The 26,705-nt window shown below is 43.7% G+C and overlaps 1 protein-coding gene across 1 annotated transcript in view; it reads right to left on the bottom strand.

Annotated features, from left to right (window-relative positions):
• RFC4 (replication factor C subunit 4) overlaps positions 1 to 26,705 on the bottom strand; it is a 1,279,614-nt gene that overhangs the window by 544,384 nt on the left and 708,525 nt on the right. The window contains exon 3 of the mRNA XM_044070726.1: positions 4,509 to 4,588. Coding sequence (XP_043926661.1) covers positions 4,509 to 4,588 — 80 coding nt within the window. The remainder of the gene's footprint in view (positions 1 to 4,508; positions 4,589 to 26,705) is intronic.

Below are 26,705 nucleotides of genomic sequence, written 5' to 3'. Positions count from 1 at the left end.
ACTGTTGGACACAAAAAAATTAGGTAATTAGGATGAGGAATTGCACAATATTTGCAAACAGTAGTTGGTATAGCTGTTATAAGCATCTAGTAACAAGGATTAGATAGGGACGGATTGCAAATCTTGATGTTGAAAACAAAAAAGAAAACAAACTTGATGTCATTTTCAGTGATAACTGGTGGCTAATGTCTGTAAACATCCAAGGGTTTAGACTGAAGACATGTTTTTAAAGTGTATAAAAATAAGAAAACAATGGATGGAATATGAGAATAGTTTACTGTAAACTGAACAGCACCATGTGTGATGGAATTTGAGTTATTCAATAAAGTATGCAAAAAACTAGAAGCTGCCTCCTGGCTTCTCTATTCATTTAGTTTTACGCTCCTTCTTAAGGGAAGCTGACTTTGGTGCAAGTCTGGAGGATCTTTCAGAACCCAAGGTGGACAATATGACTATAGCTAAAAAAAGGCCTTTAAGTTTCTAACCCACCTTAACAGTCTTCTGCAAAACATTTTAGTATTCAGAATTTAATACACCATGAAACTTCAACAGAAGACCATGAAAGTGAATATCTTCAGGGGTAATAATTTCTCATGCACATTTGTTGACTTTTGTGGGACAATGTGCCCCTCGAAAGAAAATAAGCAAATAAAGAAAATAAGCAAATAAAAAAATAAAATACCAAAATTAGCAATAAACATAGTAGATACAAAAAGAAATGCTTAATAGGTTCATAGGTTCATACTAGGCTATCTGCCCTAGGGCATTTATAAGCCTAGCCACAGTGTGTTTGGCTTTCGCCACCCATTTTAAATTAATTTTGCTATGCCCTTTTTTGAGGTTACTATACTGTGCCTCTGGCTAACAGTGACACAGAAGTGATACCCAGGGTAAACCTACGATCCCCCATCCACTCATCAAGATTCCTCTTGAAGAGAGGAAATGAGGGACTCTGCCTAACCTGGACTGGGATTTTATTCCAGAGTGAAGGGAGCCTCTGGGTTATGAATCTGTCCCTCCAGCATGTCCTATTTATTTCAGTGCTGAGGTTCAAGTCTCTCGAGCGCGTAGCTCGATGGGATTTGGATTTTCTGAGGCACAGCATGTCCATTAATTCTGGGTTGGACATGGCTTTATACGTCAGGCACAGATCACCTCTGAGCAGGCGGTATGCCACTGAGTAGAGCTGGAGTTTCTTTAACCGGGCAGCATATGGCATCTGTTTGAGCCCTTTCATCCTCTTGGTGAGGTACTTTTGGGGTCCTTCCAGTTGCTGCAGGTGTCTGGTAAGGTACATCCCAAAAGGGGCATTGTACTCAATTATGGGCCTGATGAGGGATGAGTAAAGAGGCACGATGACCTCCCTTGATCTAGATGTGAATCCCTTCATGATTAGGTGGGCTATATAAAATGTTTTTCTAACCACTTTGGCCACGTGGTTGTCAAATGAGAGATTGCTATCAACTTGGGTTCCCAGGTCCCTAATTACTTCTTCCGTACTTAATGGATTACCACTTATGTGGTAATTTGTGGGCACTTTGTTTTTGCCAAAGGTGATGACTATACACTTTTTGGCGTTTAGCTTGAGGCCATGGCTCTGGCACCAATTGTCTGTTTCTATGAGGCCCTTTTGGAGGATGCTTGTGTCGGCTGGAGAGTCGATTATGGCTCCCAGTTTGCAGTCATCTGCGAACTTGGTCAGCCACAGTCCTTCCGTGTTGGCCTGTACCTCTGACAAATATATACCGAACAAGAGAGGTCCCAGGACTGAGCCTTGTGGGACGCCACTTGTAAATGCTTTGGAGTCTGACATGGCTCCAGCAATTCTAACCATGTGGGTTCTGTCCTTGAGCCAGTTTGCAACCCATCTAGTGACATAGGGGTTTATATTTAAGCTGGTGAGCTTATCTATAATGCCCGAGTGGGGTATTGTATCGAAGGCTTTTGCGAGGTCCAGGTAGGCTGTGTGGACCACCTTCCCCTCGTCAATGGCCTTGGTGAGTGTTTCAAAGAAATCGACCAGGTTTAAGAGGCAGGATCTGCCCTTAACAAAGCCGAACTGGGTAGGATCCAGTGTCTGTAGGTCCCCAATATCTTTATTTATAAGGTCCATGATGATCCTTTCCATAGCTTTGCAGACCAAGCTAGTCAGGCTTATGGGGCGATAGTTTCCAGGATCCGTTGAGGCACCACCCTTGTGGAGAAGGACCACCGTTGCTGTACGCCACTCTTTGGGTACATATCCTGTAGTAAGGCTGAGATTGAACAGTAGTTTTATGTTTGGGTTTAGCTCTTCTTGGAGTTCATGTAGGACGCAGCCCGGGACACCGTCTGGTCCCATTGATGCTGTGTTTTTCGCTTTGGAGAGGGCGGCTCTTACCTGAGCATCTGAGATGTCAGGGGGGCAGCACTCTGCTGGGATAGATATTTGCCCTTTTGGTGGAGAGGGGGGGGGGGGGAGCTTGCGCTGAACCTGTTAGCTAGGATGCTGGCAATGTCTGTGGGTTCGGTGTATTTCTTGTCATTTTGGACTAATTCTGAGCATATCTGGGAATTCCCACCCCGGGTCCTAACATAACTAAAGAAAGCCTTGTGATTATCCTTAGTGTCCTGTGCAATGTTTCTCTCAAAGCCGGCCTTAGACGATTTTATGAGTGCCCGTAGTTTTTTGCTAATACTGATCAGAGATGCCTTCCCTTTTTGGGATTTTGCTCCAATACGTAGTAGCTTTCTCCTTCTATTGTATAGTTTGTTTATGGCTGGGGTCCACCAGACAGGACGTCTGCCTTTGGAGGACTGGGTCTTGGTTTTATTTGGGATTGCATGATCCATGCATTCCTGAAGGTGTTCGTAGAATGTGTTTATAAAGCATTCTGCGGTCTGGGCCGTATTTTCCACAGGCCCGGGGGCTTTGAAGGATTCCACCTCGGTTTTGAGGAGTGTGAAATTTGCTTTAGAGAAGTTTTTCACTGAGGTTTTCTGGGAAGGGGGTGGGGTCGGGATGTGAATATCCAGTAAGATTAGTTTATGGTCTGACCTTACCAGTGAGGGATACACTTCTGGTCTGGAGCATAGAGTCCCCATGTTGGTGATTGGTGATGATCAGGTCCAGTATGTTTTCCCCTCTTGTGGGAGTGGTAACAAGTTGTTCCATAGCATTCGAGTTTATAAATTCTAGGAACCTTTGGGCTAGGGTGTTGGAGCTAGAGTAATGCTCCCAGTCTATGTCTGGGTAGTTGAAGTCGCCCAATATAATGGTGTTTGGAGAGACCTTCATATTTTCCAGTGTTCTCAGGAAGGCCGAGTGGAGTTCCTGGGTTTGGGAGGGTGGTCTGTAGCAGTCTAGAAGCTGGAAGGCAGTTTTACCCACTGTTAGTTGCACATGGATAGTCTCTGATGCTTCGTGCTGTGCCACCAACCTGGAGGTGTGGGTGTCTGACGAATATCGATACTCCCCCTCCTTTTGTGGTTTGGTCCAAGTTTTGGGGCCGAAAAGCATGGTATGAGGTATAACCTGGTAGTGCTGGGGTGCTCTCGGGAGCCTTGAACCAGGTTTCTGTTACTGCACAGATATTGATGTTCTCCATGCTATGGAGAGTTTCGAGTGCATGCATCTTGAGGTTTAAACTTCTGGCGTTGAGTAGCACTACTCTTAGTTTCTTATTCCTTGCGATACCTATGGAGGTGGGTTTGTCTTTTGAGCCTTGCCTAAAAAAGGCACTATGGGGGTAGCAAGAGTCTTTGCCAATATCCGAAAGCCCAGGGGTGATAGGTGCAAGCCGTCCCTAGCGAAGAATCGTGGCTTGTCGAGCATGTCATCCCAGGCTGAAAGGCATTGGATCCCCTTTGAATGACACCAATACTTAAGCCAATTGTTGAAATTGAGCATCTTGTCTTCATATTGTGGCATCATTCTTGGTGAGGGTAAGATGCTACTCAAGGTCAGGGTCATACCGGCCTGGGCTACATGCTCAGAGAGCTCCTCTATGTCTCTTTTCATGTAGTCCAGGGAGGTATGTCTCAGGTCATTCACACCAGCATGGACAATGACTGAGTCATATTTGAACTGCCAGGATACTTATCTTTGTGTTGGAATTCTGAATCTGGAAATGACCATCTAAGTAGCTGATACAAAGCATGGAATTCAATCAACATACTTCTGTTTAAAAAAAAAATGAACTGAAGATGGAATGAACAATACGCTCCCCACCTGCACTCAGAACCTAATGTCTTGGGGAGAAAAGGTCAGAACTGCTTTGGAGTTTCATCTGGAAGAGAGAGATTTGCATGCAGCAAAAATCCTATCGCAGAATACAATGGTGGCAGTGATGACTATAATGAGCATCACTGGTTAAATATAACAGAAGGCAACTGCAAAATCAGCAAACTGACCATTCCAGCTAGCAATGAAACTTCCATCAAGTACGTTGAGGGCAAAGCAAGTATTCCATCAAAAAAGTGATATAATATGGCTTAACACTAACAACTGTCTAGTTTCATCTTCTTACCCAAAGAGCTCCCGAGCAGCTGCTAAAATTGTAGATGTCTTCCCAGTACCAGGGGGACCATAAAAAAGAAGATTTGGAAGCTGAAATGTCAAAGAAAAAAATTATGTTTGATGGTGTTTCGATTTTCTGATGAACAGCTAGTAACTCTAACCACATTTCCTGGCTTTAGCACCATGAAGATCAGTCACATCCTCTTTACAGCACATCAAATTTACACAGTGACACTATATACAAACAATGACACGCCATCGAGTAGCAGTAAAAAAGCTTGTAACCAACAGTGAAACAGCAAATCAGCTTGAAACCACAGATTTCACAACAGACTCATTATAGCCTCGCCAGATAACATGGTGACTTGAATCAAAATACCACATTACACTCAAGTCATGTATTTAACAAAATGGTTTTCTGTCTGGACAATGGAACAAGTGAATAATAACTTTTAGTGTCTGCTTCTCAGCATGACTCCTCACAAGCTCAAGCTCCTCCCCTGTCTCATAAATCCTTGCTGCAAAGGGAGACTTCAGAATGAGTAAAGGGAATTACTAGCATATCCTAGCATACAGAGAAGGTTCACACAAGGATAGAAACCCTGGGAATACGGACAAGATCTCAAGGGATTCCTCCAGGTTCCTCAGAAGACCATTTGGATGGGGGGAAAGGTGGGCAGGTAGCTCCAGTGTCCAGACAGACACTAGATAAATCTATCATTCTGCTAAGTACACAACTTACATATTTAATCTGATTTTGTTTGGAACAATGGAACAGCTAGCCAGAATCACAAACTAACCTTGGGTGGCCTATGAGAATCATACCTCCAAAAGCACAAGCCAGAGAGTGTGCTCAAACTGTAATGCCTTGCAAATGTAAGAGATGATGCAATGTCCTCCAAATGTAAGCTGCAAAGGAAGACAACTGATGTAGCCAAGTACTGAACCCAGGACCCTGTGCACTAGAGTCAGAGCAACACACCACTAGGCCAAATCAGCTCTGATATAGCCATAGCCCTGAGACTGCAGCGTCAGTCTGGTGGTTGATGAGTGACTAGGTCCCCTCGGAATTCTAGCAGCAAGAAATGCAATCATATAGCCATTTCTGTTAAAAATCATCATCTAGCCATTTCAAAAGTGTAACTTTAGACACTTTCTAACCTTTCTAGGCAGAAGAGAAGCAAACAAATAACTGCTCATTTTTCCAGAAGTCTTCTGTTCAAGGGAGATAACTGAAGTGTGGGCATTCAAGCAATGTCACTCATTACATCAGAGTGACACCTCCAGGTGCATCTGCAGTTAACTCCTAATGAAGCCTCAAGGCATCAAACATTGCTCGTTCATATTTTCATCAATAATTCCAAAACCATGCTATGTATAAGGTTTTAAAAGATTTCATCTTCGATCTTGCATAATAGCACAAACTGCAATAATATTTGACCTCTGTCTAGTGCAGCAAAATAGATATTAAAGAGAGTTATGTTCATAGGTAGGTACTAGGCTATTGGCCCAAGGTCCTAAGTAAGCCTATCCAACAAGGTTCCCTGGCTTACGCCACCCAAGAAAGTTAATTTCCTGTGCCCCTGTCGAGTAGAGCCACAGAAGTGATTCCCGGGGTGTATTTCTTATTTCCCATCCACTCATCAAGATTTTTCTTGAAGAGTGCTAATGAGGAACTTTGCTTGCCATAGATGTGTAAGCTTGTTCCAGAGTACAGGAAGTCTCTGGGACAGGATCTATCCCTCCAGCATGTCCTGTTTATTGTGGTGACAAGGTTTAGGTCCCTAGAGCGTGTAGCTCGGGGGGATTGGGATTTCTTAAGATGTAGCATATCCAACAGCTCTGGGTTAACATAGCTTTATATGTTAGGCAGAGATCACCTCGGAGTAGGTGATATGCTACAGAGTAAAGCTGGAGTTTTTTGAGACGGTCAGTGTAGGGCATCTATTTGAGGCCAGTAATCCTCTTTGTGAGGTACTTCTGTGGCCTTTCCAGCTGCTGCAGATCTCGTGAGGTACATTCGAAAAAGGGGCATTGTACTCTATAATGGGTCTAATGAATGCCGAGTAGAGGGGAACAATGACCTCTTTTTTCCTGGACGAGAACCCTTTTGTGATGAGGTGTACCACAGAAGGATTTCCTGACTACTGTGGCGATGTGATCAAAGGAGAGACTACTGTCCACCTGGGTCCCAAGGTCTCATCACACATTCGGCGTTAAGTAGATTGCCATTTATGTGGTAGTTCATGGGTACAGAGTTTTTACCAAAGGGGATGACAATGCACTTCTTGGCATTGAGCTTGAGGCCATGCCTCTGACACCAGGCATCTGTCTCAATGAGGCCCTTCTGTAGGATGCCCACATCATTTGGGGACTCGACTATGGCTCCTAGTTTGCAGTCATCTGCAAACTACGTAAGCCAGAGGCCTTCTGTGTTGGCCTGTACTTCAGAGAAGTAGATACCAAACAGGAGAGGTCCCAGGACTGAACTCTGTGGTACACCACTTGTCACTAGTCTGAAGTCAGATTTGGAGTCTGCAACTTTTACAGTGTGGGCTCTGTCAGTGAGCCAGTTGGCAACCCATCTTGTGACATAGGGATTTAAATCTAGTTTAGTGAGTTTAGCTATAATTCCAGAATGGGGGATGGTACTGAAAACCTTGGCGAGGTCAAGATAGGCTGTGTGAGCCACCTTACCGTCATCTACGGCTTTGGTGACTGCCTCAAAGAAGTCGATCAGGTTCAGAAGGCATGATCTGCCTTTCACAAACCCGAACTGGGTGGGGTCCAGAGTTTGGAGGTTACCAATGTCTTTGTTTATGAATTCCAAGATGATACGTTCCATGGCCTTGCAGATCAGGCTAATAGGGAGATAGTTCCCAGGATCAGTGGTGACTCCCCTTTTGTGGAGTGGGATAACTGTTGCTGTGCGCCATTCAGTGGGCACAAAGCCTGACATGAGACTATGATTGAACATGGTACTTAGGTGGGGAGCCAATTCATTCAGAAGTTTGTGTAAAACGCAGCCTGGGATGTCGTCCGGTCCCATGGATACTGTGTTTTGAGGGCAGCTTTTACCAGAGTAAAAAGTACTTAACGTAACATGGAATCTGTGCTATCTAGTGTCATTATTCATCACGGATGGGTCTAGGATCAGACATCAGATCCTCCCCTTCCCAAGATCCTTTGCTACCCACAACCCTCAGATCGAGTTTGGTGGATAGTAAAAGGAAGCAGTGAATACTGCCTAAGAAGATGAAAGGATACTGGGGAATACATCCCTCACTAACTCCCCAATCACAAAAAGGAGGGGGAAAGAGGGTGGGACTGTGGTAAATAATGACACTGGATAGCACAGATTCCAAGTTATGGTAAGTACATAACTCTTTATCTGGTGCTATCCATGTCATTATTGATCATGGATGGGTAACAGTCCCCAGCTAATAACCCTGGGAGGCCTCATGGAAGAATATGCCGAAGCACAGAAGAACCAAAGGAAGCCCTGCTCCTGGACAACAAGTCTAGCTTGTAATGAGCAACAAAAGTATGGGGATTAAAAAAAGTAGCAGCAGCGCAAATCTCTTCTAAAGAAAGTTTAGCCAAGAAAGTAGAAGATGTGGCTACTGACCTAGTAGAGTGAGCTTTGACTAGTCCGGTGAGCACCAGGTGTATGCTTTAGTAAATATAAACAATACAGCTAGTGATCTGAGAAATGGACACTTTGGAAACCACTTGACCTCTCCTGGTCTGAGAAAAGGCAACAAAGAGCTCATCAGACTCACCAACATTTTCAATCTGCTTGAGAAAAAAAACTAACTGCTTATGAATATCCAAACAATGCAACTGTTATTCTTCTTTATTGGAAAAAATTAGGAAAGAACACAGGAAGATGAATCAAATGATTTAAGATTCACCTCCAAAGCTACCTTAGGGATAAAGGAAGGATTGGTCCAGAGAGACACCCTATCCTTATGGAATACCATGAAGGGAGGCTTTATACACAGAGCATGCAATTCAGAGACCCTCCTGGCTGAAGCAACCACCACCAAAAAGGCAGTCTTCCAGGATAGGAATTTAAGGTCACAGGTTGCCGCAGTCTCAAAAGGTTTCTCCGTCACAGACTGCAGCACCAGAGTGAGATCCCAAGGAGGGTAGGGATCCTTTACAGGAGGCCGAACTAAAAAGATCCCTTTAAGGAAGGCCTTGCACAGCCTAGGAAAAAAGGTGGGACTTTCGCTCAAATGGAAGTTGGAAATAGCAGCCAGTTGAAGTTTAATCATAGAAAAACTAGCCGCCTGTTGAAAAAGAGAAACCAGGAAGAACAAGATGTCAGGGACAGAAGCTGAAAAGGGATCTGGATTGCATTGTTTTGCCCAAATAGAAAATTTCCTCCACTTGCTGGAATACACCTTCTTGGTAGACAGCTTTTAAGAAGCCAAGATAATTGTCTTAACCAGGAGAAGGGAGACTGGGAAAGAATCACTGGAGTTGGAGATACCAAGCAGTCAGACGAAGGGACTAAAGGTTGGGAAGAGGAAGCCCCCAAGAATGAGAAATGAGAGCCAGAATGGGATCTAATATTTAGGGCGGATATTTCAGATGAGACCAAAGGAGAGAAAACCATGCATGACAAGGCCAGATGGGGAAATGAGGATGAGAGGAGTCTTCAGGTAACAAGCTTTCTGTAAGACTTTGAGAATGAGAGGAGTTGGGGGATAAGCATACAGGAGTCCCAACGGCCAATCATGAACCAGAGCATCCCGTTGAGGGGATCAGGGCAAAGTATTTGCTGCATTTGTGTTTAACCGGACACGCAAAATGATCGCAGCAAGGGAGACACCAGCAGTCGAATATCCAAAATGCTACTGACGGACTCAGGGACCACTCATAAGTACACAGGATAGATCTGCTGACCTTGTCGGCTAAGACGTTGGAACTGCCAGGAATATCCACTGCAAGAAGAAAGCGCCTGGAAGACATCTCTCATTCCCACACTCTCATGGCCTCTCTGCACAGGGGCTAAGATTGTGTTTATCCGCTTGTTGATGTACCAGACCACCACCATGTTGTCTGACTGAACTGCATTGGTCTCAACAAGGAGACAGTCCTGGAAGGCTTGCAACATTAGAAGGACTGCACTCATCTCCAGGACACTGATGTGCAATTTGGTCTCTAAAGGGGACCAAGTGCCTTGGACAGTACCTCCCCAATAATGCTCCCCATCCCAACAGGGAGACGTCCATAGTCACAATGGCTTGGAGTAGGGGAAGACAAAAGGATCTGCCTAGAAGATGGTCCTGAGTTTGGAGCCACCAAGCAAGGTGATGTCTGCAGACTTGAGAGATCCTGACTGCCATGGACATGGGATGACGATGAGCTGACCATTGTACTGCAAGGGTCCATTGTAGGACTCGCATGTGATATCTGGCGAGAGTGACTAACTGAATCACGGCTGCCATTGAACCTAGTGTCTGCAAGATTAAATGGACTAAGGGGCATTCCAGATCCAGAAGACGATGAACCTGTTCCCGAATTATCTCGACTCTGCACAGGGGAAGTGCTGCAGTCTATGACACCTTGTCCAGAAAGACCCCGATAAATGCAAGGCTCTGACATGAGGCAAGATGAGATTTGGGCAGGTTGACTGTGATGCCTAGATCCTGAAAGAGACTGTGTGTGTAATCCATGGCCAGTGTGAGTTGATGCCTTGTAGGAACCGTGAGGAGCCAATCTTCCAGGTACAAAAAGACCTGGAAACCTTGCAGTCAGAGGTGGGCTGCTACCACTGCCATACATTTCGTAAACACCCGGGGAGCTGAGGTGAGCCCAAAGGGTAGGGCTCTGAACTGATGGTGATTGGCCCTCAGCCAGAAGCACAAGTGTCTCCTGGAGCATCTGTCTATTTTGATGTGATAGTACACAGCCTTGAGAATCACAAAGCACATCCAATCGTCCTTGCGCAGAAGAGGCAGAATGGACGGAAGAGTGACCAACTGGAACTTTGACTTCTTGATCAACAAATTTAAAACACTGAGGTCCAGAATGGGACACTGGTCCCCTGTCTTTCTGGGCACCAAAAAGAAGCACAGTAAGTTCTGGACCCTCGTTGTCTTGTTGGGACCTCCTGAATGGCTTTTTTTTAAAGAAGATCTTGAATCTCTAGAAGGGCCAACTCCCTTTGGTGGGGTGGAACATCCAGGAGAGATTTTTGACCTGGAGGGGGCTGAAAAAAGGATTTGAAGTAACTCCTGCACACAATGTTTAACACCCACTGATCTAAGGTAATACTTGTTGAGGCTAATGGGTGGAGGGAAAGATGTCTCCCCCGACTGTCGCCAGGGCAGGACAGCCGGGCAGCACTGAGGGGGCTTCTCCGAGAAGGGTTCCTGAGAGCCCTGGTTCTGCGGATCCCCTCTGCCCCTAGGGTGAGCTCTGCTGTCAAACCCCCTTCCCCGTCCGGAGGAAGAGGAGTCCTGTGGAGCAGCTTGGAAGGACTAATGCAACCTGTGAAAACACAGTTTCTTATTACCACTCTGATTTTTGGAAAAGGATCATTGTGGCGTAGTGTCTTTCCCTCATGCTCACTACGGGTTAAAGTTTCTTTGACCAAAGGACCTAACAAAGTTGACCCATTAAAAGGAGCATTAATGAACGACTCCTTGAAGTTTTCTGCAAACCTGCAAAGATGAAGCCAGGCATGATGCTTAATGGTAATGCCAGTGCCTGCCACTCGAGAGGTGGCCTCCACCACACTGGAGATCAACCTCATTGAGGCACTGCCTAGGGAAGTCAGAGAAGACAGCTTTGGAGAGAGCGATTTAAGACTCTCTGTAGGCAGCAACTCGGAAAGGGAAGTGGAGAGTTCTGACACAATGTCACTTTGCAGCCACGTACAGTATACTATGTAGTTGGTTGCTCTCAGTCCAAATGTAGCTAAGGCAAACACATGCTTTCCAAAATGGTCAATCGCCCGAGACTCCCTGTGCAGAAGATGGACTGTGGAGATCTGTTTGGCAAGCTCCTTTTTCACAGCTGCGGCCACCACAGCAGCATCAATAGGGACGCCTTTGCTCCAAAAAGCTTTGTCTTTGGGGGGTTTAGGAATTTATTAGCTTTCTTGAGAACTGGTTCTACTGTGTCTAGCTCCTTCCACGTCCTGCTAGATAGGAGCTGGACAAGCTCATCAGCAGGGGGAAGACACCCAGGTAAAAGATGGGCCACCACAGCAGCATCAACAGGGACGCCTTTGCTCCAAAAAGCTTTGTCTTTGGGGGGTTTAGGAATTTATTAGCTTTCTTGAGAACTGGTTCTACTGTGTCTAGCTCCTTCCACGTCCTGCTAGATAGGAGCTGGACAAGCTCATCAGCAGGGGGAAGACACCCAGGTAAAAGATGGGCCACCACAGCAGCATCAACAGGGACGCCTTTGCTCCAAAAAGCTTTGTCTTTGGGGGGTTTAGGAATTTATTAGCTTTCTTGAGAACTGGTTCTACTGTGTCTAGCTCCTTCCACGTCCTGCTAGATAGGAGCTGGACAAGCTCATCAGCAGGGGGAAGACACCCAGGTAAAAGATGGGCCCATCCCGAAGGCCTTCAGGAACATGGATTCTTCTAAAGATGGGGTGGGAGAAGACCAACCACCTTGCTGTTTAAGGATCTCGAGGACGTCCCCAAAGGACACCACCTCGGATGGAAGTATGTGTGACCAGTCTCCTTCCTCAAAATCTATGTATTCAGTGAAGGACTCTCAGGGGGAATCAAAGTGCCTCCTCTTGCACGTCCTCTTCTGAGAAGGCTCCTCCACGGTGGGTTCTGGGGAGGAAGGGACCCCGACGGGAGCAAGGCCCGTCTGAAGGTGCTCATGGGATGGCTGACCCTGATAGGATGAGGAAGTCTTACCGTCCATCAAACAAGGCTGGGGAGGATTCAGAGCTGAGGAAGAGGCAGCTGCCTACCCACGGTCCTCTCTATCAACCAGAAAGCCAACAGGCTGGATGAAGGACCCCCCCCTCCTCCCCATTGGCTGCAGCCGACTGGGGTGGAAGGGATAACCAAGAAGCAATACTCACATCCCGAGATGTCCACACTGGAGGCCCCCAAAGGGAGGGGACAGTCCGAAAGCTCTGGATCTGACCCCACCCCAGTGACCTGCACCACCCTCGTGAGGTCGAGGTGCCGGCAGCTCCGAGAGTAACGGAGCTGAACCAGACAGTGTGGGAAGGGAAGCAATACCTGACACCTTTGTCCTCTCCCTAGGGATGCTCTGATCCTGGGGGAACGAACTCAGATGGGTCAGTCTGCGAGAGAGGACTTCCGTAGATGGCAAAGAGTTGGCAGAGCATGGCAGCAAGCCAAGCTCGTTTTGGGCCTTGAGAAAGCTCATCATCCTATCCATATCTGAGGGGAGCAGACTCCTGGTGAAATGGGAAGATAGTGAGGAATGGCCCGAACTAAGTGGAGGACTGCTGTCCTGGGACGGAGACCTGTTGGAAAACCCTGGATCCAATCTCCTAGGTCTTGCAGGGGAGCCTTCAATAACAATTGATCTGACAAAACTGTTGGCTCTGAAGGTCTGCTTACATCCGAGGATGTACACGGTATAGTGGTCGGACCAAATAGGTAGGCCGGATCTGAAGGCGGTCTACATTGGCTTGGATATGAGGACTTTCAAGGTCTCAGATCTGACAGAGGAAGCCGGGGCTCTTAGAGCAGAAGAGTCCGGATCCGAAGCTAAGGAGGCTGGTCTCTGATCTGGGGAGCTGTGACCAGAGAGCTACGGTTTCTGGTGGGAGAATCCATCAAGAAGGAAGACTTCTTCTTGGGATCCAAGGGAGGTTTTAAAGGGGAACCGGAAACCAAGGGACCCCCCCCCCTTTGGCCAACCCTTTCAGCAGGAGCTTATTCCTGCAGTCTAGGAGAGCCCTGGAGTTGAATCCAGCACAGATGTTACATTCAACCTCCAGATGCAGCTCTCCCAGACAATACAAACATTCCTTGTATGAGTCAGAATGCAGCATTTTCCAACCACATGAGGAACACCTTTTAAAATCAGTGGGCTTTTCTGACATCTTGCACACACGCACTCGCACACACTCTCACGCGCACTCTCACGCGCGCGCACTCTCACGCGCGCACACACGCACTCTCACGCGCGCACGCACTCTCACGCGCGCAGACACGCACTCTCACACGCACACTCGCACGCACTCTCACACACACACTCTCACACACACACACACACTCACACACTCTCACACACTCTCACACACACACACACTCACACACACTCTCACACACACACTCTCACACACACTCTCACACACACACACACACTCACACACACACTCACACACACACTCACACACACTCACACACACACTCTCACACACACACTCGCACACACTCTCACACACACTCGCACACACACTCACACACACTCACACACACTCTCGCTCACACACTCGCACTCTCACACACTCGCTCTCTCACACTCGCACTCACACACTCGCACTCACACACTCGCACTCACACACTCGCACTCACACACTCGCACTCACACACTCGCACTCACACACTCGCACTCACACTCGCACTCACACAAGCGCACTCACACACTCGCACTCACACACACCCGCACTCACGCACACACACCCGCACACACACACACTCGCACTCTCACACACACTCGCACTCACACACACACACACTCGCACTCACACACACACACTCACACACACACACACTCACACACACACTCACACACACACACACACACACACTCGCACACACACACACTCGCACTCACACACACACTCGCACTCACACACACTCGCACACTCACACACACACTCACACACTCGCACTCACACACTCGCACTCACACACTCGCACTCACACAATCGCACTCACGCACTCACACACACTCACACACACACTCGCACTCACACTCGCACTCACACACACTCGCACTCACACACACTCGCACTCACACACACTCGCACTCACACACACTCGCACTCACACACACTCGCACTCACACACACTCGCACTCACACACTCGCACTCACACACACACACTCGCACTCACACACACACACTCACACACACTCGCACTCACACACACTCACACACACACACTCGCACTCACACACACACACTCGCACTCACACACACTCGCACTCACACACACACACTCGCACTCACACACACACACTCGCACTCACACACACACACTCGCACTCACACACACAACAACAAAAAGGGGGCTGGGGAAAGGAAGAGAAAAAAAGGCTACCAAAGACCCGGGAAGTAAAAAGGGGGAGGTTTAGAGTACTCTAAAGATTACCGTAAGGGGATGAAACTACCCAAAGGAGATAGAAGGAAGGCAGGAGACTAAACTAGAGATGGCAAAAAAGACCCAGAAAGAAAGGAAAAAAACTACTTAGCTAAATCTAGTCGCTTTAGCTGCAGAAAGCGCGTCTTAAAGGAAATTGTGGCAAATGAGATCTGAGGGTTGTGGGTAGCAAGGGATCTTGGGAAGGGGGGAGGAGCTGTCTTCTTAGATGCCAGCTCGGATCCAATGTCAGATCCTGGACCCATCAGTTATCAATAACGACAGTACCAGATATGTTGTTTTTATGATATTAATTTATATAGATATAATTTTCACATTTTTTCTAGAAATATCAACAGCCAAGTTACACAGACAGAACTTCTTAGCCTCATATGTAAGCGCTCAGCTAGATGAATAAAATGTTGACTGTATGCGTCTAACTTGAGTGATTGCTGAGATATTACAAGCGGTTTACAAAATATTACAAATGTTAGTTACTGTGTTTACTGCGACTTATAAAATTCAGTTTAAGACCTAAAACCTAAAGAATACTACCAATATAAAATAATTTGTGCTGAAGAGTTTGCCATTTATACTTCTTTCATAATCCCTACAGTTCCAGAGACATGAACATTTGTTTGACTATGAGGCAATAAAAATCTGATTCTGTCAAAGGACTGAGGCTCTGACCATTGGAAAGTAAAGTGCAAACTTCCTGAGCTCCATTGGAGTGAATGAGTTAATATTCCATTTTATTTGCAAATTCTGGAAGAAACAAACAATGAGTAAAAAGGTCACAAGAAAACCAACTGGTTAAAAAACACAAAAAGAAAAATCTAGCAAAACTAAACTTTCCACTGTGTGAAACCTCTTCTATCAGAGGCAACATGGGATATATGCAAATAATCCTTTAAGGATATCAGGTGTTTCAGCTAAATGGCAATTCTGAATGTCCATGACTTTCTTTTACTTTTAAGTCTGTTTATGGACAATTTCAGGCCAATAAAGCCAAACCCCTCTAGCTGTGGACATGCATGTTTCTGCCTTCTTATGGCATCATCCGTACAGCACAAGAGGAATGTTTGACTTCTGGAAACACAGGGATGTCGTACCCAACTGATATCCATAAACATCAGGGTGTCTACAAAATATCAAGCAGAGAACAAAACATCCAGGACCAAGGGTGAAAATTACTCGAGTTTAATGTGGCAGCTCCAACAATTGGAATAAATCAAATAAACAGCAGACTGGTTTCGGCAAAGATTAGCCTTCCTTAGTGCAATAACAATAGAAAGTACACACAATAAATTTAAATAGTAAACCTAATCAAAATGCAAGCATCTCATTGAATGATCAACTTAACTCATTTAGGCCAGGTTTAAACAACACCCCCCCCCCAAACCTGATGATCTAACTGGTTTCTTTTATATTTAACATAGTATGCCAACCAGTTTTAGACATTCTATTCCCTGTAACCTTGTCAATGACAATGAATTTGAACTGGGCAGTAATATGGGTCCTAGTATGTTGGAATAATGAACAGGACATCCTTTTATTTATGTGACTGAGGTGCTCGGAAATCCAAACTCTCAGTGACCTTGAAGTTTGCCCCACATAAAAGGCAGAGCAGGAGCAAGTAGCAAAATATATGACCCAGTAAGTACTGCAGTTACCAAAACACAACATATCACAGACTTTGGAAGTATTGCTACTGGTGAATGTTTTGCTCTTAAGTACATGGGAGCATGCTAAACAGTGACCGCAGGGTGTGCACCCTACCAATTTGTCCCCAAATAATGTGGCCTGCTGTGTGTTGAAGGGCATTCTATGTTTGTAATGATTAAAATAAGAACCCAGTGTGGGACATCTTCAGTATGAAAAGAGATATTTCGAAGAAAGGAGCTCACATAGCCTTTTCCTGGCCATAAGAACGTCCCAAAGGTGATCAATGACCTGCCTAAAGGTATTAATGTTCCGCCCAAATGTGGTAACCAATTTCCTTAGAAGTGTGTTGATATTGCAACAAGGAAGATCTAGATTGTTGTGAAGCAAATTGACTAACCTCACTAATATTGTCAATATCGTATCGTCTGTGGAGAAATCTATTTTTCAAATCCTGTTGATGGTAATCATAAGAGTTCTCAGAGGAACTAATGCATCTTATCCTTAGAAATTGGGATTTGGGGATGTTGCAGATATTGTGTCGAGGGTGATGACTACTGGCATGAAGTAAGGTGATATATTGCGGATGTTTGCGAAATACCTCAGTCTTAAATGTATGATTGGCCTCCCTAGTAATAGTGATGTCCAAATACATAATCTGGTTGATATCATAATTTAACGTGAATTGGATGCTCCACTTATTCTCATTGTTATACTACACAAATTCCTGTACATGTGTCATCCCCCCTCCACACCATCCAGCAATCATCCAGATAACGACGCCAGATATCAACTTCATCAAGATATAAATTATGGCCAACGTCATAAATAAGTTGTTCCTCTATATAACCCATAAAAAGGTCAGCACAGATGGGGGCAAAAGAAGCCCCCATGGCGGTACCTCACCTGCCAATAACATCTGCCATGGAAACGAAATGTGTTCTTGGTTAACACATGTTCGGTTAGACAGAAAAATAAGGTGTTAAAGCCACATGAGTATATATTAGCCTTATTCAGCCAAAATTGAATAGCCTTTAACCCAGCCCAGTGGGGAATGTTGGTGTACAGGGTGGTCACATCCAATGTGCACATAAGCCAACCAGGATCCAACTGTGTATCCATCACAATCTGTAAAAATTGGGTAGTATCTTGAATCCTGGACCTGACCATTGATAATAGAGATTGTAAATATTTAATGAGAAATGCATCTAAAGGTTCTGTAAGTGATGCCCTGCCTGATACAATTGGCCTCCCCAGTGGTTTGGGTAGGTCTTTATGAATTTTGGGGAATAAATAAAGGCACTGAGATTGGGAATCAGATACAGTCAGTTGGTATAAATTTCACTTGTTAATGATACCTTCTTCCAGGGCAAGATTCAGGAATCTATTTCCTTTTTAAATTTTGGTACTGGAACTAATGGCATGTGCATATAGAAGTGGCTGTTAGATAGTTGTTTTGGCCTCTGCCAAATACATTGGCCAATCCATAACCACGTCTGCCCCACCTTTATCAGCTGGTAATATGAACAGTTCATGGTTATCCCTAAGCTTGAATAACACCTGTTGTTTCTGCTTTGTAAGGTTATGTTTCATGTTGGTGAGAAGATATTTGTTAAAGTGCAAGTGCTTAAGTACACAGTCCTTGAATATGGCAATGTGTTTGTCCATGGGTGGCATGAAAGAAGATTTCCGGAAATGAAAATCAGTAGATCTTTGAGTCTGAGTATCATCCACAAAAAAACATCTTAAATTCAACAATCGGCAGAAATCCGAAACATCATTGGCAAATGTATCTTCATTGACAAAAACAACAGGGACAAAATTTAGACCCTTGTTTAATAATTTTATTTCAATTTCAGACAGTGGGTAGGTGGAAATATTACTCATTATTTGTCTCTCTTAATGTGGTAGAATCAAATCTAAAAGAGGTTGGATGTTGTTTATGGGACCAGTGTTTTCTACCTCCTCTGTGCCAACCCCCCCCCCCCCAAAAGCCTAAGTACTTGGAAGTCTCCTGGCTGCCAGTGAATCAGAAGCGGGGGTGATTTCAATATAAGTGGCGGGGAATGAATCATCCCCTGAAGTTCCACTTCGGCCATTAGGGGCTCTTGAGTATGGACCAAGGTCTCTTAATTTTAAGGACTGGTTTGTTTTTGTCCTGCTCTACAAATCTGACATTTTTTTTTTTGTAACCCAAAAGGTTTACCTCTCTCATAGCCTGTGATATCACGGTTGAATTTATGGGTCTTCTTAGTTTTAAGCTGTTGCTCTAAGGTAAGTAAATCCTTGGTCAACTGATTAAGATACTTGTCAAAACAAGGTTCCCCTTCAAAATGTCTCACCTTCTCACATATGGGTTTGACTTCAAGAATGAACTTGTCTATTGTCCGGGAACACAATGTGGAATGAGGACTTCAGCAAAGGCCATAGATGCCTTATCCTGGGCTTGAGCCCATTCCTCTAATAGCAAATCATCTGCTAAACTGACCAAAAGCTGAATGCGGACCCTAAAGCCACGTGGATAAATTCCCCGTACCTTATATGCCTTAAACAGTTTGAGATGCCAGACATTGGTTCTAAGGGACTTCATGCTGTTGGTTAGTTTAAGAAAAGATGATGAGCATATATTTTCAGGATCATTGGGGCCCAGTGTGGAATTATCTGTAGAGGTTTGTCTCAATCCAAAAACATTCAGGTCATCCCTGTCTGCGGAAAGACCTTGTAGGAGTTTGGTGACATCCATAATCTTTAAGGGGCAACCCCAGAATTATTATTTGAATGTAACAGCAAGAAACTAAACAATACTGAAAAGCTGCAGTAATAACAATATGTTATAATACAGTTCACTCCAGATGTATAGATACAGTTGTAAAAGGCAATGTGTAATCCGATACCATATATTCAACTACAGACAAAATATTAGTATACCCACATGGCAATTCTAATGCTGTATAAGGCAAAATCATTTTCCCTAGTAGCAAAGCGTTCAAAAATGCAAATGCCTTGATTGTAAACTATAACAGCTGTATGTATATGTCTCATGAAGGGCAACCAGAAATAGAATTAGAAGGTGAACAATAAAGTTATAAATTATGTCCCAAAAAGAATGATGCCATGACCATATTATAACAGTAATGGGAAAAATCCTTGTGGTGTGAAGTGTGTCCAATGAATCTCTTGGAAATAAAGATGAAACCCAGACCGCTAGGCCTCAACGAAATATTAACAAGATATAACCAAATAAAGGCAAACGCAATCAGCCTAAAATGCCCAGTGCTGGTTAATAACTATCATGGTAAAATTGCTGATTACGCTAATAAATATCAGCCAATAATACGGCATAAATAAGTTCTGAATATGAGAAACACAAAATGATATAGCATCCTACAATACCTGTTAACAGTACAAAACAGCACAATAAATGTCCAGTGCTGACTTATTACTGTTTTTGCTTCAATTTACTAGTTGTACTAAAACGAGTTTATAGCAGCATTTTGAAAATGTTATAGGACGAATCACTAAATGTCGAACTGAAATGATCGACCTATTACATTTTCGAATGCCGATAAAAAAAAATCAAAAAAAAAAACTAAAGGGTGTAGGGCAGGGGACCAAGCACCCCTGCACCCCCCATACCCCCGCTACTTAAATATACCAACTCCAAGACTGCACTACATTGAGGTAAATGGAAATCTCCCTTTACGGATATTTCCATTTACCCATTCAACGTTCTGCCCTTTCAGCATTCTCAATGCGACAATATCAAATTCGATAGTCAGCATTTGAGATGCTGATTGGGACCCACTAAAACATACCAGCCAATAGTAAGACATAGAAAAGTTCGATTGAGAAGAAACCAAAAATTATTAGCACCTGACAGTACCTGTAAATAATCCAAAGGAACACAATTGGAAGTCGCCACTCAGTCACCATAAGATAATACAGTCAAAAACCCAAGCTGTAAAAATTCCACTGCGAAAAAACTAACCAAAAAAGGGCAGAAGTCACTGTATTCCAAAGTTCAGGGACTATTCAAATAGAAAATCCAATGGCCGACCTTAGTCGCTGCCGCTGGTTCCGTTGTCTCCTCGTGAATCTGCTCCTGAACTGAGCCGAAAGATGGAACTGTGTCTTCCAACCTTCAATCAGGTCGACGTACGTTGCTACCTGGAAAAAATACGATAATCCAAGTCCCGGAATGGTCAGCAAATAACAGCATCCACAGTGAACAGTTGAAAAGGAGAAAAAACATGCAGCTTACATGCAGCTTGTGGTTTAGCGGTCTAACCCTTTGAATAAAGGAAACGTAACTGCGGTTAACCGCAAATGTCTAAATATTGAAGGCAGGCAAGCATGCTCCAGCAAACAAAAGTGCAAAGGTACCATTTAAAATCATGAGAAAGAATAAAATGGTTGGCTATAGGTCCTAAGAGAGGCTTGTAAGAGATGAAAACACAAGGAGGAGCCTCAGCCACTGATATTGAAACTCACCCCCGTAGGCCAACAGCGGAAGAGCGCACAAGTCAATACTGTATAAGGAAATCCGCAAGTACGGCAGGTGCATGGACTAAACCAATGTAATTAATCACAGAACAAAACATCCAGCACCAAGGGTGAAAATTACTCCATTTTAATGTGGCAGCTCTAACAATTGGAATAAACCAAAGAAACAGCACACCAGTTTCAGCAAAGATTAGCCTTCCTCAGTGCAATAACAGAAAGTACACACAATTAATTTAAACAGTAAACCATAATCACAATACAAGCATCTCATTGGATAATCAACTTAAATCATTCAGGCCAGGTTTAAACAAACTCCACAACCTGATGATCCAACTGGATTCTTTTTTAATTTAACATAGCATGCCAACCAGTTTTAGACATTATATTCCCTGTAACCTTGCCAATGATAATGAATTTGAACTGGGCAGTAATATGGGTCACAGTATGTTTGAATAATGAACTGGACATCATTTTATTTCTTATGTCACTGAGGTGCTTGGAAATCCGAACCCTCTCTGACCTTGAGGTCTGCCCCCACATAAAAGGCAGAGCAGGAACAAGTAGCTAAATATATGACCCAGACAGTACTGCAGTTACCAAAACACAAAATATCACAGACTTTAGAAGTACTGCTACTGGTGAATGCTTTAATCTTAAGTACATGGGAGCATGCTGAACAGTGACCGCAGGGTGTGCACCCTACCAATTTGTCCCCAAATAATGTGGCCTGCTGTGTGCTGAAGGGCATTCTATGTTTCTAATGATTAAAATAAGAGCCCAATGTGGGACCCCTTTGGTATAAAAAGAGACATTTCGAAGAAAGGAGCTCACAAAGCTTGTCATGGGCCATAAGAATGTCCCAATGGTGATCAATGATCTGCCTAAAGGTATTAATGTTCTGCCCAAAGGTGGTAACCAAACGGACTGACTCAACTCGATTATTTTCCTTAAAAGTGTGCGCCTTTTTTTTTTTAAGCAAGAAAGTGATCTAACTTAAGGCACATTTCCATATCCTCATGGCTTCTCTGCAAACAGAGAAAGAGTGTCCTATCTTGCTTATTTATATACTTAAAGCACAGCCATCTTTTCTGTGTGGATGGCAATCACAACCTAGGGGAGTATACCACTGAATGCCTGCAATGCTACAAAGTACCTCCAGCACGTGGATGTGAGATCATGCCTGTTATGTGCCCTGGATCATCTTGTGCAGGTAATTTTACTCCATCCCACATGGAGGTATCCATTATTATTGTGTGTGTAGGGAACGTTTGCAAAAAGGGTGTACCCACTGATAGATTTGGCATTTTTGTCCATCACTGTTGATACATCTGTTGGAGAGTTTGTAGCTGTTGTAGGCTGTGCTTCATCCTACTAAGTTCGTGTGGCCAATGAAGAATTCTCATGTTCAATCTGTCCATCTGAACAGATGCATCCTTAAGGCCCAGCACTTCTAGAACCACAACCACTGTAGGTCTTGCATTCTAAGAGAGACTTGGTACTTCATTTATAATGGAAAAGATCTTGTCTGGAGGTAAGTTTGTTTTCTGAATGATCTGGAATCAGTGATAACTATAGGTTGTATTGGGATTAGTACAGACTTTTGCAGATTAACAGTATTCTCCAAAAACAGGCACTGGTGGAGTAAGTACTGTCTTGCAAATAGGACTGATTTCACAATGGGAGCAGCTATGAGCTAGCCAGCTTGGTAAAGGAAAACCCTTAACCCTTAGAGGTTACATGTGAGCCATGACTGGGCCATGCATTTGGTGAACACCCAGAGATTGTAGTGAGGCATAATAGCAGCACTTAGAACTGATGACAGGTTCTCATCTGGAAGTGCAGGAACCTACTTGATGTTTTCACTATTTTGCTACATTGGTAAGCATATTGGAAGTCCAAAGAGCACATCTAATCACTTGTTTACAAGCATGGAAGGATGAGAACTCCTTCTCCATTTACTGGTTTAGTCGACTTAAGTTCAGACTGGGTCTGAGGTCCTGAGTTTTTTTTGGGTACCAAGCAGAACCTGGATCCTTTCTGGACTGGTGGGACCACTTGGATGGCTCCCTTTTACTTCTGTCTTCCTCTAATGGGTTAGAACTACTGGGGATGTGACGGCAGACTTTTGCAAATACACAAAAATAGAAGACAGTAGCCTACGGATATAAATGTCACTTATCCAAATGTACAACATGATGGCCAACTACACCCAGAGGTGTAGCGAAGGACATTTCAAAATACCTCCAGCACTGTACAGCCAGGCAATGTTTCATGACTCGTACTGACAAGATCCTTGAAAAGGCCATCTGTTGCACTGATGATTTGGACTACCTCTGCCTCTAGGACAGCAGCTGGACTGGAAGTCCCCTTTACCACAAAATCCCCCATCATTGTGCTGTCAATTCTGAGGTTGCTGGGATTTTCAAAGCCACAAGTTTATACAACCTTTCCGATTTCTTTAAAATGACTCAGAGGTGCCAAAAGTCACCCCCATAGCTGTAGGCATTCTACTGTCTTGCTCACACTGCAGTTTTTCTTTCACCTTCTGCCCAAACAAGGAGGAGCTGTTAAAAGGCACAGTGATGAATGTTGCCTTGAAATGGTCCAAAAAGGTGGTCAGGAGAAGCCAGGCCTGTCTTATCTCTAGGCTGCAACCTGGTGCTCAAGCTGTACCATATCTAATGTTATGAATCATACACATGGCGAGGGAAAATATAACTGATATTGTAGTCACTTGGGATTCAAGCAGAATTGTCAGACCACTTGCAGGCAGCTGTTTCACATTATCAGCAGTATTTTCAGCCATTCACCACAGAAATCTTGTCATGTGCATTACACTGTTCAAGGTCCTGATGAAAAAGGTACCTGAAGCATAAATGCACTTCCCAAGTCTATCCATCACCCCAAACTCCTATTCTGGATGATGGATAGCCTGGGCATCCTTCAGGGCATCCCTTTTGGTGGCAGTGGACACCACTAACAAATCCTTACTCCAATGCTGCCATGTTACAGAGTCCACAACACTCTAACAAGTTTATAAGGGTTAGGGGCGCAGCTACATTGGATTCCTTTCAAACTTAGTTGCACACAATAATTGTCTGGTATTGGCACAACCTGGGTTGCCAGGAAAATGACTTTTTTTTTTTTTTTTTTTTACAAGCCTCCTACACAAATTCTTCCTCTTGGGAAGTGGGATATGTGGTCAAGGATCCTCTCTCTCTCCATCTCTAGAATGTCAGGAAAGGTGGCATCCTCCAGAGGGGATATGGGTGGAAACCTCCCTTTCATCAAGATCTATATCAAGAGAGGGAGACACTGATGGGGAGTCATTGTCCTTCTTAAGCTACCCTCTTCCTGTGTGGGCAAGGAGGGCAGTCATCAAAACTCTCCTAGGTAGAAGGCACCCCTTAATTCTGCAACATAAGCTTATGAAGTCCTATGTCCATACGTAATGTCAATAAAAAGTAGTCAAAGTGTCAAGCATCAACAGCATCAAGGCACCCCTTAATTCTGCAACATAAGCTTATGAAGTCCTATGTCCATACGTAATGTCAATAAAAAGTAGTCAAAGTGTCAAGCATCAACAGCATCTTGGGGCAAAATCAAATGGCACACAGTCTGGATTTGTAAATAACGCAGAATTAGCCTCCTATGCATCAACAAGCCAAAAGAAATACCAAATGTGCTGGTGCCATCACTGTGGCCGTGCCAAAGCCGTCCACCATTACACAGCATTCTACAGCCAAAGGTATTTCTGGAGATTTTGTTACTGAAAGGTCTAATGCTGATGCCCACTGATACAGACAATGGCCCTGGCAGCATTAGGGACAGAGTTATCATAAGGTGATAGACGCAGAATCCCTCCATCATAATGGGCCCTAATACTAACACCAAGGTCAGCATACAAGTAACCACTGATGCCACAGATAAACAAATATCAGACTCAGAGGGAAAAGTCACAGTATAATATTCTATCGCTTCACTGTCAGAAGTAAAACATGGGCTGTAGCAGGAGGAAGAGAGGGAAGAGTTGTACATGAAAAAGAAGGAGGGTTTTGTTTCGAGCTACCCTAGGAACAGAGGGGGTTCAGCTGACACCATACTAAAGCTGCTTTCACAAAGGTGGCCATAATATGTTATCAGTTCAATACTGTGGGGCTCCTGAGGGATCTGTAAGACCCGAGACAGAAGACTGAAGAAGGTATTGAGGAAAGAAACCTTGGTAACTCCTTCTCCAGAGAGAAAGGCCCAGTCCTTCCTCTTGGTGCAGTCACTCATGCCGGACAACTCCTGCCATGGAGGTGAAGAAGACTGGGATGGAGTAGTAACTGAATTTGTCCTCAGTCAAGCTGAAGTAGTAGTAGAAACCCGGGGGACTTTGGCTGAAGATTTTTTCCAATATGGAGACTCAGGTTACTCCACTCTCCATTTTTTTTAATCTTCTCTTCTTCAGTCTAGACCCTTAGGAAGAGAATGACAGGGATACGTCCAAAGTTGCCATTTTAACAGATGTGGACTTTGAACATTTCATTCCTTTAAGCACAAGTTTGCTACTCTTATCCAGGACTGTGCATAACTAGAATTTAAAAAAAAAAAAAATGCAATCACAACCCAAATGGCTCATACCAAGACAAACCACACACACATCATGAAGGTCTTGTAGAAGGATTTGATTGCGACATTACCTGCATTTCTTAAATACTAGCTTGGGTCCATTCTCCATCCCTAATAAAACCTTCTCTAACAAAACATAACAGCACCACCCAATAACTAGCAAAAAAGGTAAAGGTTTTGTAGTAGCACTCCTTACTAACACATTAGATTAGGTAAAACGACAGTTACCAATAAATAAATAAATAATATACATATATGTATGTGTGTGTGTGTATATATATATATATATATATATATATATATATATATATATATATATATATATATACATATATATATATATATATATATACACACACACACAGACACATATATATGTGTGTGTGTATCTACGTGTCCAAACACCAAAACAAACAAAAAAAAAATATATAAAAACTGTTGCAGAAAGACCAAAAACGCCACAGGAACGACAGCGTACTGAAGACAACTTTAATAAAATTCAATAAAACAAAGTTGTGGTGAAATGCTGCTTCCACAAAATTAAGTGCTTTTCGCCGGTAATGTAAACAGACTTATTCAGATAATAGCACAACGTGAATTCAAAATTATTTAAGTGTAAGTAAACCAATCATTAACCCTTTGAAAGAGAGAAAAATTCTGACTTACTTTTTTTGAAAAAATGGTGTGCAAAAATTTAAATTGAAGTTTCCTAACAGCCACTTAGTACGAAGTAGTAAAACTTAAATAATAAGTAAAATATAACAATTATTAATACTGCATACTGGATATTACAGGTAAAAATCAAAGTGTGTGTTACTCTAGACAGAAGTGCTGTATAATGCACACATTAGAAACGTAATAGAGCAAATGAAAATAGTAGAACGTACTAGTAAGCGGTTAGTAATTGTGTTTCTATACATTATCAGTAAACTTATAACTTCGAAACTAGTGATGAGACAAAAGACCAAATGATCATATTCACGTACAAATGTAACACAATGTCCTATTTAGCGGAGTGTAGGCAGAAAACCTAAACCAAAGCTAAGTGGACATGCTGTATCATAAAAAGTAAGTAATGCTATCGTTAATAACAGTTT

The sequence above is a fragment of the Protopterus annectens genome, chromosome 4.part1 (assembly GCF_019279795.1).
Source record: "Protopterus annectens isolate FY-2018-M chromosome 4.part1, PAN1.0, whole genome shotgun sequence".
In the NCBI taxonomy this organism is placed as follows: domain Eukaryota; kingdom Metazoa; phylum Chordata; order Ceratodontiformes; family Protopteridae; genus Protopterus; species Protopterus annectens.
This window is presented reverse-complemented; position numbering and strand designations above follow the sequence as displayed.